Genomic DNA, 14,458 nt, shown 5'->3' with positions numbered 1-14,458 from the left:
CCCATTGGTGGCTGGGGAGGCGAGAGGGGACATTCCCCCATTTCTCAAACAGGATATAATGCCCTCTGCAGGACTTGGAACATTTTCCAGGCTCCCAGTGCTGGAGCCTGAACCCATTAGCCAGAGGCTGCTGTGAAATACGAAGGGAAGCTGTTGGGATTCCTGTCCCTGTCACTGGCTCAGAGCTCTGCTTCCAATATCACCCTCTGGCTGGCAGGTGTGTGGGAAATGACAAGTCCTGGCCGTGCTCTGTGTGCTGGGGGGGACAAGGAGCTCTCACCTTCTCCCACCCCCTGAAGCCTCCTGGCTGCTCTAAGCAGGGTTTGGGTGGGATTCTGCTACTCTGGCCCTTCCAGAGCTTCACGTTTTTTTTCCTTTCCCATGACTAGTGGTATTGTGGCTGGGGCAGCAGGTGCTGAGTGGGGGAGTCTTGTTCTTTCAGATGCCGGTGACCTTCGAGGAGGTGGCTGTGTATTTCACCCAGGGGCAGGGGGCTCTGCTGGACCCCGCTCAGAGAGCCCTCTACAGGGACGTCATGCAGGAGAACTATGAGATGGTGACCTCGCTGGGTAAAGGATTCCCATCCCCTCAGTTATTAGAAGTCGTGGGGTCTGCGCATCTGAATCTGTTCAGGTTCTTCCCTGGTCAGTTAGATCTGAGGCAGGTGGGTTCCATAATGCACAGCTGCCGTGTGAGAGAGACTTGCATCTCTGTGCCCTCTCCAGTGGGACATGGGTGTCAAAACCCAAGGAAGAAGTTAAACCATCCCCAACCTTCCAGCTTTCAAAGGGGCATAAATCCAGCATTGTCCTGTCTGTGTTGTTTCTCGGCTGCACACACAATCCCTCTTCCCCCTGCTCCTTGGGAATAGCTCCAGTGATGGGGAAGGCCCCAGGGTCTGCGGGTTTAGAAAGAGGCAGGGTTTTAAGTGCAGAGCTGTGTTTGCGTCAGCAAGGCCCCCAGAGCGCACAGATCCTGGGAACGCCTAGTGAGGGTGTAGTAATAATTCAACTCACCTCCCCAGACAACTTCCTCTGTGCGAGGGGGCTCAGTGACCTTGTTCCCATCCTCTTGGATTCCATGTTCCTCCAGCAGAGCACAGGGACTGGTTCCACTCACGGAATGTCCTTAGTGACAAATACTCCACCAATGCTCCACGCACCCTGATCTGGACTCATTTCACCCTCTGCACAGGATTTCCCATTCCCAAACCTGAGCTGATCGCCCGGCTGGAACGAGGGGAAGAGCCGTGGGTGCCGGATCTCCAGGCCTGCGAGGAAAGAAGGCTTCTGAGATGCAACCGCACAGGTGAGGACTGACACAGAAACCATCTGGGGAATGAAGGAAAAAGTAGAGAATCCCAAAATATGGTGTGAGTAACGCCCTCAGTTCTTCCTCATCTCACCCAGAGCAGGGCTATGGTCAGCAGATATCGCTCACACCATTCCACCCATACTGTTAGCTGCAGGAGTTTCCTTCCTATCTCTCCTTCCCTATGAGTGTTTGGGTGGGATGTGTAGGCAGAATCCAATTGCTCAGTCTTTGTGTTGGGTTTTCCCTCGGTGCTATTCCTCTTTCTCCCCAGCACAATGACTCCTGTCTGGATTGTCTCTCTCTCCTATCAGGTGCTGAGCGAGGGAGTGAGAATGAGGAGGGGAATCATCATAAGGAAGTTCCCGGGGAAGTGGAACCACAGTGGACCTTTGTGGGAAGAGCTGAAGGGAATTTTTCCCAGTGCTTGGGGCAGGCAGAAGCCTGGGGAAATTGGCACAGGTCAGAGAGGCTTCTGGGAAACCACCCAAGGAAGAAAGTGGATGAATCTATTAATGGTGGAGGAGGAGACCAAGACCCCAGAGCGCAGCAGACAAATTCCAAGGAAGATACACCCTGTCACTGCCTGCAGTCTGGGAAAGGATTCATTGTGAGATCACAGCTTGTGACACATCAGACAATCCATACTGGAAAGAAACGCTTTAAATGCTTGGACCGTGGGAAAAGCTTCAATAAGCACTCAGATCTTAATAACCATGGGAGAAGCCACACTGGAGAGAAGCCCATTCAATGCCTTGAGTGCAGGAAATGTTTCAGGTCAAAATCAGCACTAAATTCACATGAGAAAAGCCACACAGGAGAGAGACCCCATAAGTGCTTAGACTGCGGGAAAAGTTTGAAGCGGAAGTCAGACCTTGTTAAACATCAGTCAATCCACACAGGAGAGAGATCCCATAAGTGCTTAGACTGTGGAAAAAGTTTCAGGCGGAAGTCAGACCTTGTGAAACATCAGGCAATCCACACAGGAGAGAGATCCCATAAGTGCTTGGACTGTGGGAAAAGTTTCACTTGGAGATCATCCCTTGTTAATCATCAGGCAATCCACACAGGAGAGAGACCCCATAAGTGCTTGGATTGTGGGAAAAGTTTCACATGGAGAACAGGCCTTGTTAAACATCAGGAAATCCACACAAGAGAGAGACCCCATAAGTGCTTGGACTGTGGGAAAAGTTTCACACGGAGGTCAAACCTTGTTAAACATCAGGTAATCCACAGAGGAGAGAGACCCCATAAGTGCTTGGACTGTGGGAAAAGTTTCATAAAGAGGTCACACCTTGTTAAACATCAGGCAATCCACACAGGAGAAAGACCCCACAAGTGCTTGGACTGTGGGAAAAGTTTCATACAGAGGTCACACCTTGTTAAACATCAGGCAATCCACAGAGGAGAGAGACCCCATATGTGCTTGGACTGTGGGAAAAGTTTCACATGGAGAATAGGCCTTGTTGAACATCAGGCAATCCATACAGGAGAAAGACCGCACAAGTGCTTGGACTGTGGGAAAAGTTTCATACGGAGGTCAAAACTTGCTAAACATCAGGCAATCCATACAGGAGAGAGACCCCACAAGTGCTTGGACTGTGGGAAAGGTTTCATACAGAGGTCAGACCTTGTTAATCATCAGGCAATCCATACAGGAGAGAGACCCCACAAGTGCTTCGAGTGTGGGAAAGGTTTCATACGGAGGTCAGACCTCATGAAACATGGAAGAAGCCACACAAGATGTAAACCTCTGTGACACATGGCGAGAAAGTGTTAAGCAACTTGCGTGTAATTGACTCAGATTCAACCTTTAGACAGATATTTTAAAAGTGTCCCCACCTTAGATAATCTAGAGTTTGAAATGTAAATGTGTATTGTTAAAGACTTGGAAGAAGAGGGGTAACTGTAGTGGTCTATGTTTAGCTGTATCTTGTTAGAGGTTAACAATTTATCCCAAAGGTTCCTGTATTCTGTTAATTCAAGGATCAATAATTCAGAGATTATACCCGTTTCCCATGCCACCTGCCCCATTCTAGCTCAGTCTCATTGAAATCACTGGGGGTAGGGCCTGAAGGATGGAGGGAATGTTTATAGCTGAAATCACCAAAATGTGTTTTGCAACGTTAATATTTATGGGATCTGTTCTGCTCTCCTGCTTGGACATTTTCTCTGGATGTCCCGGAGAGAAAAAGGAGCAGGTGTTACCATCTTGGCTACCAATCCCCACGGTGACTATCCACACTAGCAATTCTCAAACTGTGGGGCAGGGCCTCGTAAGGGAGTCACAGGAATGTGTCAAGGGAGGCGTGACCTCTGTGGGTTGTTGTTTTTTTAAAGAGCACTGGCTGTCGGCCCTGGGTGGCTGGGGCTCATGAAGAAGCACAGGCCTATCTGGGAGGTGGGGATAAATGCTCAGGCTCTCAAACCCAGGTGGAGCAGCAGCACAGAAGTAAGGGTGGCAATGGGGTGATAAGTCTTTTCACGTGGCCACCCCAACTTCTGTGCTGCTATTGGAGCCCTTCAGAGCTGGGCGCATCGCCAGCAACTACTCTGCCGTTAGAGCTGGGTGGCGATGTATGTGCTTGTGAGGGTGGGGGCATAAATGACCACAGACACATGGAAGGGGGGGGCGTGATGAAACACATTTGAGAGCCACTGGTCTACACTATTATGATCACCACGTTTAGAAAATGATAAATGTACAAAGTATGTCTTGTGAGATATCATAGAAAAAGTCATCATCTGCTGAATATTATTGTCTGGTTAAAATGTGTCTCTCAAGCTTCCCGCGCTTCCCCTGCTCCGGCCGGGAGCGTCGCAGAGCTCAATCCAGGGGCCCCCCCGCCATGGCCGGGAGTGCCATCCCCCCGCCATGGCCGGGAGTGTCATGGAACTGAAGCTGGCAGTTCCCCCCATCCCCGAAGCCGGGAGCAGCGGGCAGTCAGAAGGCGGTGTCGCCCCCCCATCCCCAAATCCCGGAGCAGTGGGGAAGCTGAAGTTGGGAGCTCCAACACCCTGCCCCCTGAAGCTGTGAGTTGTACTGGGAGCCCCCCTGCCACTACACAGCCCGTAGGTACCCCCTGCCTGCACCCTGGGCATCCCCCCCCCGCCCATACACAGTCCTTAGCTACCCCCCTGCCCGCACCCGAAGCGGTTTTCAAACTTTTTGAACTGAGTCCCCCCCTTTGCGTTATATTTTTTGGTTGCGTCCCCCCACTACCCAAACAGGTGGGTGGCCTCCTGAGTGAGTCAGGGGGTGGAGGTGCCGTACCCTCCCTGGACCCTGTTCTGTGGAACTGGCTTGAGCCCCGCCAGCCCTTGCCCCCCCCCCAAATAGAAGTAAAACTATGCCTATGCCTAAGGGTGTCCCCCTGACCCAGAGCCTCACACTCTGCTGCCCCTCCCCCCTGCTTGGGCCCTGGTGTTTTTATAGGATGCAGAAGGGGGCGTCAGCAAGAAAAAGGTTGAGAACCCCTGACCTGAAGGACGGCTGGACGCTCACTTACGCCACAGACTGATTGTCGCCTGCCCCTCAGCTGGGGCGTGAGCTTCAAAGAGGAGAGTGGTATAAAAACATAAGCAAGAATTGTCTCCATTTTTACATCTCCCCCATCTTTACAGAAGGCAACAAGGTAGCTTTAAAGGCAACAAGGGCTTTGCACTGGGGAGGGCGGACCAAGGCTGGAAGGAAATCCAGCCTGGGTACTAAGAACTGTGAACTGCCTGCAACGGCGGGTGGGGTCGGAAATCCTGTTTGCTTCGCATCTTCCTTAGCTTGGTAAAATTTAAGATTTAAAATACATGTTTTAATTTTATTTTTTTAACTAGTTCTGATCTTTTACATCTTTCTCACTTGAAAACCCTGAAAACCCCCTTCCTCCAGTTACTAAACTGGTTTTAGTGTTTTGTCTGGGCTGTGTGTTTTCATTGAAGTGTTTGGGGGATTTGACTGGAGAGAACAAGGCTGTGGCCTAATCAGGCCCCTTTGTGGGGATGACCAATTAATGATTGAGTTTGTCCAGCCACAGCGAACAGACTGAGCAGTCCAAGATGCACGTTCCCGGGGTGCAAGGCTGGGAGTAGAAAACTGGCTGATGTTGCTGTGTTGTTTGGTACGTTCCTGAGTGTCTGGCTAGTCGCACTCAGTACAGTGCAGCCAGGAGTGCCTGTGAAGGCTGGTGGCTGTGTGGGAGCAGAGCGTGGGGGGGTTTGTTGTTCACACAGGGCAGCAGTGTAAAACATGTCCTGGGATGGAGAATTAAGCAACTCAACAGTCCAGATTGTGGAGTCACTGCGGGCTCTGGCAGGGGAGGTGAGTGCGGATGGGCCAATGGGATCAGCCCCTGCCTGTCCCTGGGGGCTGCCGGGGCAGGACAGGGAGGCTCAGGCATTAGCTGCTGCCACCAGAGGGGTCCGGTTCTGGCCAAGGGAGAGGAGGAGGCCGGTTTGTGTGGCTCCCTGCGCATGATTTTACAGCCCTGGAGTGGAGCTCCCTGGGTCAGAAGCTGCTTCCTCCTGAAGTTTAAACTGGGAGCCCAGAGTGAGACGCTGCTTCTTATGTAGCGGGGTCTGTACCGGGCAGAGAACTGCATTCACCCCCCCGCCATGTGCCCAGCCCGGGTGGGGACTTTCACCATGCCTAGAACCAGCCCCTGGGGCAGCCCCGGGCTCTGCTCACACCAGCCCCTGAGCCGGAGCCTGCAGGTGATGAGGAGACCTGGGGGAAAGGGCTGGGTCCGGGCAGGAAAGTGACTGCACAAAGTGCCCTTTTCAGGGACCTGCTGGTGAGTTTGTACCGGAGGGGGAGGGGGCTCCCCATGCCTGTGGGTCCCAGAGCTGCTGCCCTCAGCGACACAGCCAGACTCACCCTGGAGAGCAAACGCCCATGGGAACGGAACAGTCCCCAGTTCTCCCAGGCAGAGGGGAAAGGGAAAGAGACAGGAAATATGGTCGGGATTAACCGGCGCATCTCTGTGACCCTGAACCGGGTTTCCGAGTATAAACGCACCGTGAGCATCTTGCGTGTAAGGCTAAGATTTTGTCCTGGATGTTTTTCGTAAAATCAGGGACAGGTCATGGGCAATAAAGCTAAATTTGCGGAAGCCCGTGACCTGTCTGTGACATTTACTAATAATATCCAGGACAAAATGGGGAGGGAGAAGGCTCCAGCACCCATGGCTGCTGGGGCTCTGGGGTCCCATGGTGGCTGGGCAGCTGTGAGGGTCTGGTAGAGAGCTGCAGAGGCCCCGTGCCACCCGTGGCTCAGAGGTGCAGAGGCCCCCGACACCGCTCATGACAGCTAGGAACTGCAGGACCCCTATGGCCTGCAACAGTTCAGAGCTCTGGTGGGCAGCTCTGGGCTGCAGCGGGTGGCAGGGGGACCCCGTAGCTCCTACCTGCCATGGTCGGAAGTCACAGATTTCATGACTTCTGCGAGCGCCATAGTAAAATTGTAGCCTTACTTATGTGCTCTGACCCTCTCTCATTAGCACAGTGATTGCTAGTCCCTGAGTTCCTCCTTTGGGGCCGGATTGTCTCGTTTTCAGATAGTCTCACGTTTTTCCAGGACGCGCTGAAAAGCATTTACTGTCTGTACAAAATGTGGTCTTTGGGCTTCTGTGCTATTTCAGGTGGATGTGGCAGGGCCGCCCAGAGGATTCAGGGGGCCTGGGGTCTTCGGCGGCAGGGGGCCCCCGCCGCTGAATTGCCGCCGAAGACCCGGCACTTCGGCGACAGGTCCCGGGGTGAAGGACCCCCCGCCGTGGGTCTTCAGGGCACTTTGGCGGCGGGTCCCGGGGCGAAGGACCCCCCGCCGCGGGTCTTCAGGGCACTTCGGCGGCGGGTCCCGGGGCGGAAGGACCCCTCGCCGCCGAACTGCAGCCGAAGACCCGGAGCGGAAGAAGCTCCGGGGACTTGGGCCCCGCGAGGGTTTTCCGGGGCCCACGGAGCGAGTGAAGAACCCTGCTCCAGAGGCCCCAAAAAACTCTCATGGGGGCCCTTGCGGGGCCTGGGGCCTGGGGCAAATTGCCCCACTTGCCCCCCTCTCTGGGAGGCCCTGGGATGCGGTGAGTCTGAGGGATTCCCTCCTTCCCCCTTCACCGTCATCCTCCACTCTTGACACTGTAACATCTATCCAAGCGATGGAGAGATTTATCCCATCCCCGTTCTACCCCTCCCAAGATGTAACTTACCACTGGGTCCCTGGTTCTACATGGTAAAGAATCACAGTTTTGATGTCTATGATCCTAAGTCAGACTCTGGAGGGCCTAGGAGTGGGTGGGGAAATCCCAATGAACCTCAAAGCACAGTTTGACCTTTCAGATCTCATGCTCTGTTTCCACTTACTGATAAAATTGCTTCCCGGCTTTTTCTAGGCTTAGTCCAGATCTTTTGTAGATCTGGACTTTTATTATAATGATGCTAAAACTTTTGCAACTAATACAACCGAATAATGAGAAATGAAAGCAGTTTAGCCACTTCAGAAGAAAATGGGTCTGTTTATTTTCCTGATTTTTTTGAGTCTTGAAGGATGCTCGGAGATTTCACTTTATGAATGTGAAAGTGTTTTATGGCCCACCCTGGACTGTGGGTGTTTCTCCTTTCATGAAGGCCGTTAGGTCACATACTTTGATATTAGTTTAGTTTGACAGGATGTAGCTCAGATTTATTGCGGACTTCATGAGACAAGTGATCATTTGCCAGAATCATCCTTTTTTAGATTTTATTTTATTTCAATCTTTATTTAACCCTTTGTCATGAGATTCTTTTGTGTGGTTTGAACAATGATACTGATCAGTATCTCTCAGCAGGAACACAGATGATGCAAACTAGATCGACACTCCAAGAGCAGAGACTGAAACGGAAATGAAGTTACTGCCTGATCCCTGCAGTGATGTGAGATACTGCTGGGAGGGGGAGAAGGTGAAGGGAAACAGAGCTGGGAAACTGCTGGGTTTGCTCCTCAGAGCCAGACGGCTGAGGCTGAGAACTGTGAACTTGGTGCACCAGTTCCAGAGAGCAACTAGACTTGGCCTGTGCAGTGTGAAGCTGGACCTGAACTCTAAAGGCCCATGAACGACACCCCGAGAGAAATGATGTGAGGAGGGGGCAGCATCTCCCTATTGCTAAGACGCTGAGGTTGGGCACAGGCAAGAAGGGAGCTGGGGATGTTAGCAGACCTGGGCAGTCTTGAAGCCAGGCCGATCCCCATCACTGATGGCAGAGGGAAATGAGGAACCTGACAGCCCAGCTGGTCACGCCCTCTGCATGTACCGCAGAAACATGACAGAGTTTCTTTGCCCCACTCGCCCCACACTGCATCCCACTTGTGACTAACTGCTGCACCCCATGTTCACCACTGTGTAGGGTTTGGATATATTGAGTGCCAAGTGTGCCTGGTGAGGGATCATTGGAAAACTCATGATCTGCTGAATATTGTGCCGTTGAAATGCGTGTAACACCAGTGCATGTAGAATGGTGAGTTTTTAATGTATGTTTATTGCTAGGCTGACCATATTCCAGGTGCCCCAAAAGAGGACACTAAAGGGGGGTGGGAGCTGACGGGGGGTGTAGATTTAGGAATGCTGGGGGTGTTGCAGTGGGGGTACTCATGAGGTGAGGGCAGTGTCGGCCGCTGTCAGAGTGGCAACAGCTGTCAGTCAGCGCTGACCTGTGGGACCCCCTCCCCAGGGCTGGAAGCCTGGGCCTGGCTGGGCGGGATCTGGCAGCAATCAATCAGCTGTGGATGCAGGGCAATTGACTAGTTGGGAAGCTGACTAATCAGGGTTTTTCTGAGCTTCAGTGCTTGTGCTCTGCAAACACCCCTGGACATTTGCTGCTATGGGAAAACCTACTCGGCAGGCTCAATAAAGAGGATCTGTCCGGAAAAACCCAGACATATGGCAATGCTTTTCATTACTGAAATACGTCATAGTTCTGGGGATTGTCCCACTCAAACTCCTTAGGGACAACAAAGGACCGACCGTTGGTGTTAGAAAACTCTTATCTGGCTGTCCATCACCAGCAGGAAGAAGGGGGTAAACAAAGAAATTTATAATTCACCTGAAGGATGCTTTGGAGCTTACATACACCGTGAAGTTGCCTGACCCCATGAATGTTGGCCCCTTACTGAAACTGAGGGTACGTCTACACTGGCAAAGTTACAGCACCAGCAGTTATAGCGCCGCTCAGAGAGCGCCGAAAGAAAACCGCTGTTGTGTGTTCACACTGACAGCTGCCTGCGCAATAGCATGTTCACACTTGCAGCGCTTGCGGCGCTATTCGGAGCGGTGCACGCTGGGCAGCTATCCCACAGAGCGCCTCTTTCTCTTTTCCTGCTAAGACTTGTGGCAAGGCGGAAGGGGTCGCAGGGCATCCTGGGTCCTGTCCCAATGCCCTGTCATGCATTGCTTCGCATCCCAGCAATCCCTGTGCTTCTGTCCGCATTTGGCGCCATCTTTCAATGGTTTGTGTACGGCGTGCCCTGCCCTGCCTCTTTCTGGCTGCAAGAATGGATCCTGAGCTGTTGACAATAATGCTGTTCGCACTGACCAACACGTCACGAATGGCAGTGGAGTTATTCCTTAAACTACAAAGGCAAGAGGAGTGCGACATTGATCTCGCCATGCATACTAGCTACGACACGAGATTTCTTGTGGCATTCACCGAGGTGCTGACCACTGTGGAACACCGCTTTTGGGCTTGGGAAACAAACACTGAGTGGTGGGACCACATCATGATGCATGTCTGGGATGACGAGCAGTGGCTGCAGAACTTTCGCATGAGGAAAGTCACTTCATGGGACTGGGTGATGAGCTCACCCCAGCCCTGCAGCACAAGGACATGAGAATGAGAGCTGCCCTGTCACTGGAGAAGCATGTGGCGATTGCACTATGGAAGCTGGCTACTCCAGACTGCTACTGATCGGTCACTAACCAGTTCGGAGTGGAAAAGTCGACCGTTGGACTCGTGTTGATGCAAGTTTGCAGGGCCATTAATCGCATCCTGCTCAGAAGAACCGTGACTCTACGCAACGTGCGTGACATTGTGGATGGCTTTGCACAAATGGGTTTCCCTAACTGCAAAGGGGCGATAGATGGCACGCACATTCCAATTCTGGCACCAGACCACCTAGCCACCAAGTACATTAATTGCAAAGGCTATTTCTCAATGGTTCTCCAGGCACTTGTGGATCACCGTGGGCGTTTCACAGACATTAACGCAGGCTGGTCCGGAAAGGTGCATGACACACGCATCTTTTGGAACATTGGCCTGTTCAAGAAGCTGCAAGCAGGGACTTTCTTCCCGGACCAGAAGATCACCATGAGGAAAGGTGAAATGCCTATTGTGATCCTGGGAGACCCTGCCTACCCCTTAATGCCGTGGCTCATGAAGCCATACATGGGGCAACTTGACAGCAGCAAAGAGCGGTTCAACAACAGGCTGAGCAAGTGCAGAATGACTGTGGAGTGTGCATTCGGCCGTTTAAAAGCCTGCTGGTGATGCCTGTATGGGAAACTGGCCATGGCCGATGATAATATTTAATGGGGCAAGAAACAAAGCAGCTCTGCCAAGGAACCCATGGGAGCGGATTGCCCGGTATCTCCACGAGAGTTTCCTGAAGATCTCTGAGGGAGATTCCCATGAAGTGAGGGAATGTATCAACAGCCTGTTCCACCGCTCAAACTAGGCATGAGGTGGGAGACAAGCCTGCTTTCTGCAACCCTCCTGCCCCCAACAACTCGCTTCAGCAATTCCCCAAATCAGATCCACTTACCAGGGGCCTCCTCTCCTGCTTGCGCTTCACCAAGCTCCGGCACCTGTGACTGGCTAGGCTCCTCCGGGGTAGAAAATGTTATGCAGATAAAACTACACAGGATCTTTTCAGGGGACAAGGCAATATGCCACGTTGATTATGATAACACAATTTGATTTATAACCAATAGTTAATATCTAATACCTATATACACACACACACACAGCTGCTGTATAGTTACCAGTCCTGAACGTAGCTTGAGTCCGTGGCTTGATTTTGCAGCTTGGATTTGTAGCTCATGGCGGCTAACTGGCCAGGAAAACCAGGCACAAGGAAGGGCTGAGTCTCTGTAGGGCAGGCACCGATGCCCTTCGATGTTGGCAGAAGAATGTTACCCAAAGTCTTCCATCTCACTCATCTATTTTATAGGCTTTAGTTTGAATCAAGGGTCTATAGGTCTTGCTGTGTCAGCAATCTGTGTGATTGATCACCCGTCAATTGCAGACGTAACTTTCAACCTCGGACCTGACTTTGATCTTGCTTCAATTGTACCTTTGTTCTTTTCTTTTAGGGTGGAGTCTTCTCACTTTGTCAGGGCTGTTGTCTGCATCTTCAGCTGTTGGTGTTTGCACTTCACTGTGTCCGGACAGGCTGGGGCTGGAGGTTGCGTCCATTATCCATGCATCCCTCATTCGCCCATCTGAACTAAGTTAATAAGGTTACTGCAGGGTTTTGCAAAATGGAGTAAGCATTTCAAAATGGAGTTTTGGTTACAATATGGAGTCTTAATAACAATAGTAATTTAAAACAAATAAACAAACAATTTCATTCTTCAGCTCTACAAAAACAGCTCCTGACTGCATGCATCTCTGGCCTCCGAGTCATCCTCTGCCTCTGGTTTCCCCTCCCCCTCTTTATCCAAGATTGCCTCCTCCTGGCTCGGTCCACTCTCGACTGGCAACGAAGCCAACAAAATATCCACAGGGGACTTCGCAGAGGAGGTGGGATCATGACTGAGTATCGTGTCCAGCCTTTGTAGAACTCGCAGCTCCTGGGCGCAGCTCTGGAGTGGTGGTTTGCCTCCCACGCCTTGTGGTAGGTGTTTCGCAGCTCCTGCACTCTGACCCTTCACTGCAATGTGTCTCTGTCGTGGCCCTTTTCTATCATGCATTTAGAAATCTGTCCATAGGTATCAAAATTCCAACGGCTGGAGCACAGCTGTGACTGCACTGCCTCCTCTCCCCAAATACCTATGAGGTTCATATGAGGCTCAGCATTACTCCAAGTGGGGAATCGCCTGGTGCATGGAGCAGGCGTAGCCACCTGGAAAGATGCACTTAGACCACTGCACGCATCACCGAGCAAACAGGATGGGGACTTTTAAATTTACAAAGGAATGTCTGGGGTGGGGCTGACGGTTGGTCACCTGAGGGCAGGGCAGTAGAGTTCAAACCAATGGCCAGAGAGGTGAGAACAGGCATTGTGGGACACCTCCCGGAGGCCAATCGCAGCGCTGTAATCACCACGGTGTCTACACTGGTGGCACCGCGGTGCTGTAGCCGCGGTGCAGAAAGCTCTATGCCTCTCATCGAGGTGGCTTTTTTAGAGCGCTACAATTGTGCAGTTTCTGCGCACTAAGTGGCTTGGCAGTGTGTGCACCTCGGGAGTTACAGCGCAGAAAGCTGCTTTACTGCGCAGAAACTTGCCAGTGTAGACGGGGCCTAAGGGGTGGTTTTTGGTTGGCCTTCTCCTAGTACCAAAAGGCAGGAAAGGGCAATGAGAAATTAAGACCTTGAGAGTAGTCCCCAGGGCGAATGGAGAGAGGCCAAGGCTCTAGGTCAGGCTCGTTGACAGGACAGGCAGGCCAATAAGGGAGTCAGGAGCCCGTCCTTTGAGCTGGAGCTGCCTGCCAGAGAAGGGCAGAGCTAAGGGGAGAGAAGCAGCCAGAGCTGGGCTGGAGGCAGAGGAGTAGAAGCACTGATGCAGAGGGTTGCTGGGGCTGGAGCAGTCTGGAGCTGGGTGTGGTGAGCAGCTGGGGAGAGCAAGGGGGGGACCCTGGGCAGCGTGGGATGACATCATGTTTTCCTTTCCCCTTTCCAATTTTTTCCTTATTTTTTTTATTACTTGCTGTTTAATAAATCGTATTTGTTCTGAACTCAATGCGATGCTGAGTGGCGACATCAGGGATGTGTCCGAAGTGAAGAGAGCACCCCAGAGTGGGGATACGACACCCTAGCCTCTGTCCTGAGTGATCGCAACAAGATTGGGGGGATCCTCGAGGTCAGGCAGGCCTACGGGTAAAGGGAGTGGGAGCGAGGACTCAGATCCTTTTGCTATTTGATTCCATCAGGATGGTGTATGAGACAAAAAAGTGCCCCACAGTAGTAGGACTGTTCCCCCTGCTTACCTCCGTGCATATTTATTGGTTTCTCCTAAAATTAATTAGGATTATAGGGAAAGTGTCAGAGCGGCCACCAGTGAGAGTTGCTGGCCACATTCTGACGCCACCAAATTTGGTCGTGAGAACCCCTGGGGTAGGTGCTCATGATGGGCCCTTCTGACCGTAGAGCGTGTGAGTGTAACAGGAGCCGGACACAGAGATGCTGCATTTTCTTGGGTTGATCGCTAGGACCCAGGAGCGGCTGGGAGGCGGCTCTGGGGGGAGCGATCGCTGGGGTCAGTCCCGGCAGCAGGAAGTGACTCACAGCCGCTGCGGTGACTCTGGTTCCCAGGCTCCTGGCGAGATCCCCGAGCCCCGGCGCCTGGTGCTGGGAGCCCGGAGCCCTGGCTGCAGCCGGGAGAGGGGAATCTCCAGCAGGGCCCTTCCCGCTGCTCCCCAGGAGCCTCTCCCAGGGCAGAGCCCCCAGCCTGGCCAGGGCCCCTGCCCGGCTCCTGCCCCAGGGGGCCCCGCTCGGAGGGAAGGTAAGAGAGATCCGCCCACCCCAGTCACCCCCGGGCTGCAGGGGGAGGAGGATAAAGAGGTGCAGGGGGTGATGGCAGGCGGAGGGAGCGGGATGGGGGCAGGAGGGGGATGCGGGGGGCAGGCTGGGATGGGGGCGGGGGTGCACTGAAGGAAAGATGGGGCGATGCGGTGGGATTGACGGGATTGTGGGGCTGAGGGGAGCGAGGCTGGAATGGGGGAAGATGTGAGTGGGGGGCACTGCGACGGAAGGGGGCTGTGGGGAGGCTGGCGGGGGAAGGGGGGGAGATGCCAAGGCAGCTTCTCCGCCCCATGGGACACGAGGGGGGAGGGGCGGAGAGAAGCTCTTCTCCTGGAACTGGTCAAACCGGCTTTGGGAGGGATCAGGGGACAAACCCCTCAGGGCGCAGAAGCTTCAAGGCAAAAACCCAGACCCCGCCCCCCCCCCCCCCCCCCCCCCCCCCCCCCCC

General features: G+C 53.1%; 1 protein-coding gene across 1 annotated transcript; it reads left to right on the top strand.

The window, feature by feature from the left end:
• The first annotated feature begins 553 nt into the window (after nucleotides 1-553).
• Nucleotides 554-3,384, top strand: LOC113405075 (zinc finger protein OZF-like). The gene is made up of 4 exons (XM_029913268.1): nucleotides 554-569; nucleotides 1,093-1,308; nucleotides 1,626-2,704; nucleotides 2,789-3,384. The coding sequence occupies exons 1-4, from the start codon at nucleotides 554-556 to the stop codon at nucleotides 3,068-3,070; spliced, it is 1,593 nt and encodes a 530-aa protein (XP_029769128.1). The 3' UTR covers nucleotides 3,071-3,384.
• Nucleotides 3,385-14,458: the final 11,074 nt, after the last annotated feature.

The sequence above is a fragment of the Terrapene carolina genome, unplaced genomic scaffold (assembly GCF_002925995.2).
Source record: "Terrapene carolina triunguis isolate 2854851 unplaced genomic scaffold, T_m_triunguis-2.0 Scaffold564, whole genome shotgun sequence".
Lineage (NCBI taxonomy): Eukaryota > Metazoa > Chordata > Testudines > Emydidae > Terrapene > Terrapene triunguis.
This window is presented reverse-complemented; position numbering and strand designations above follow the sequence as displayed.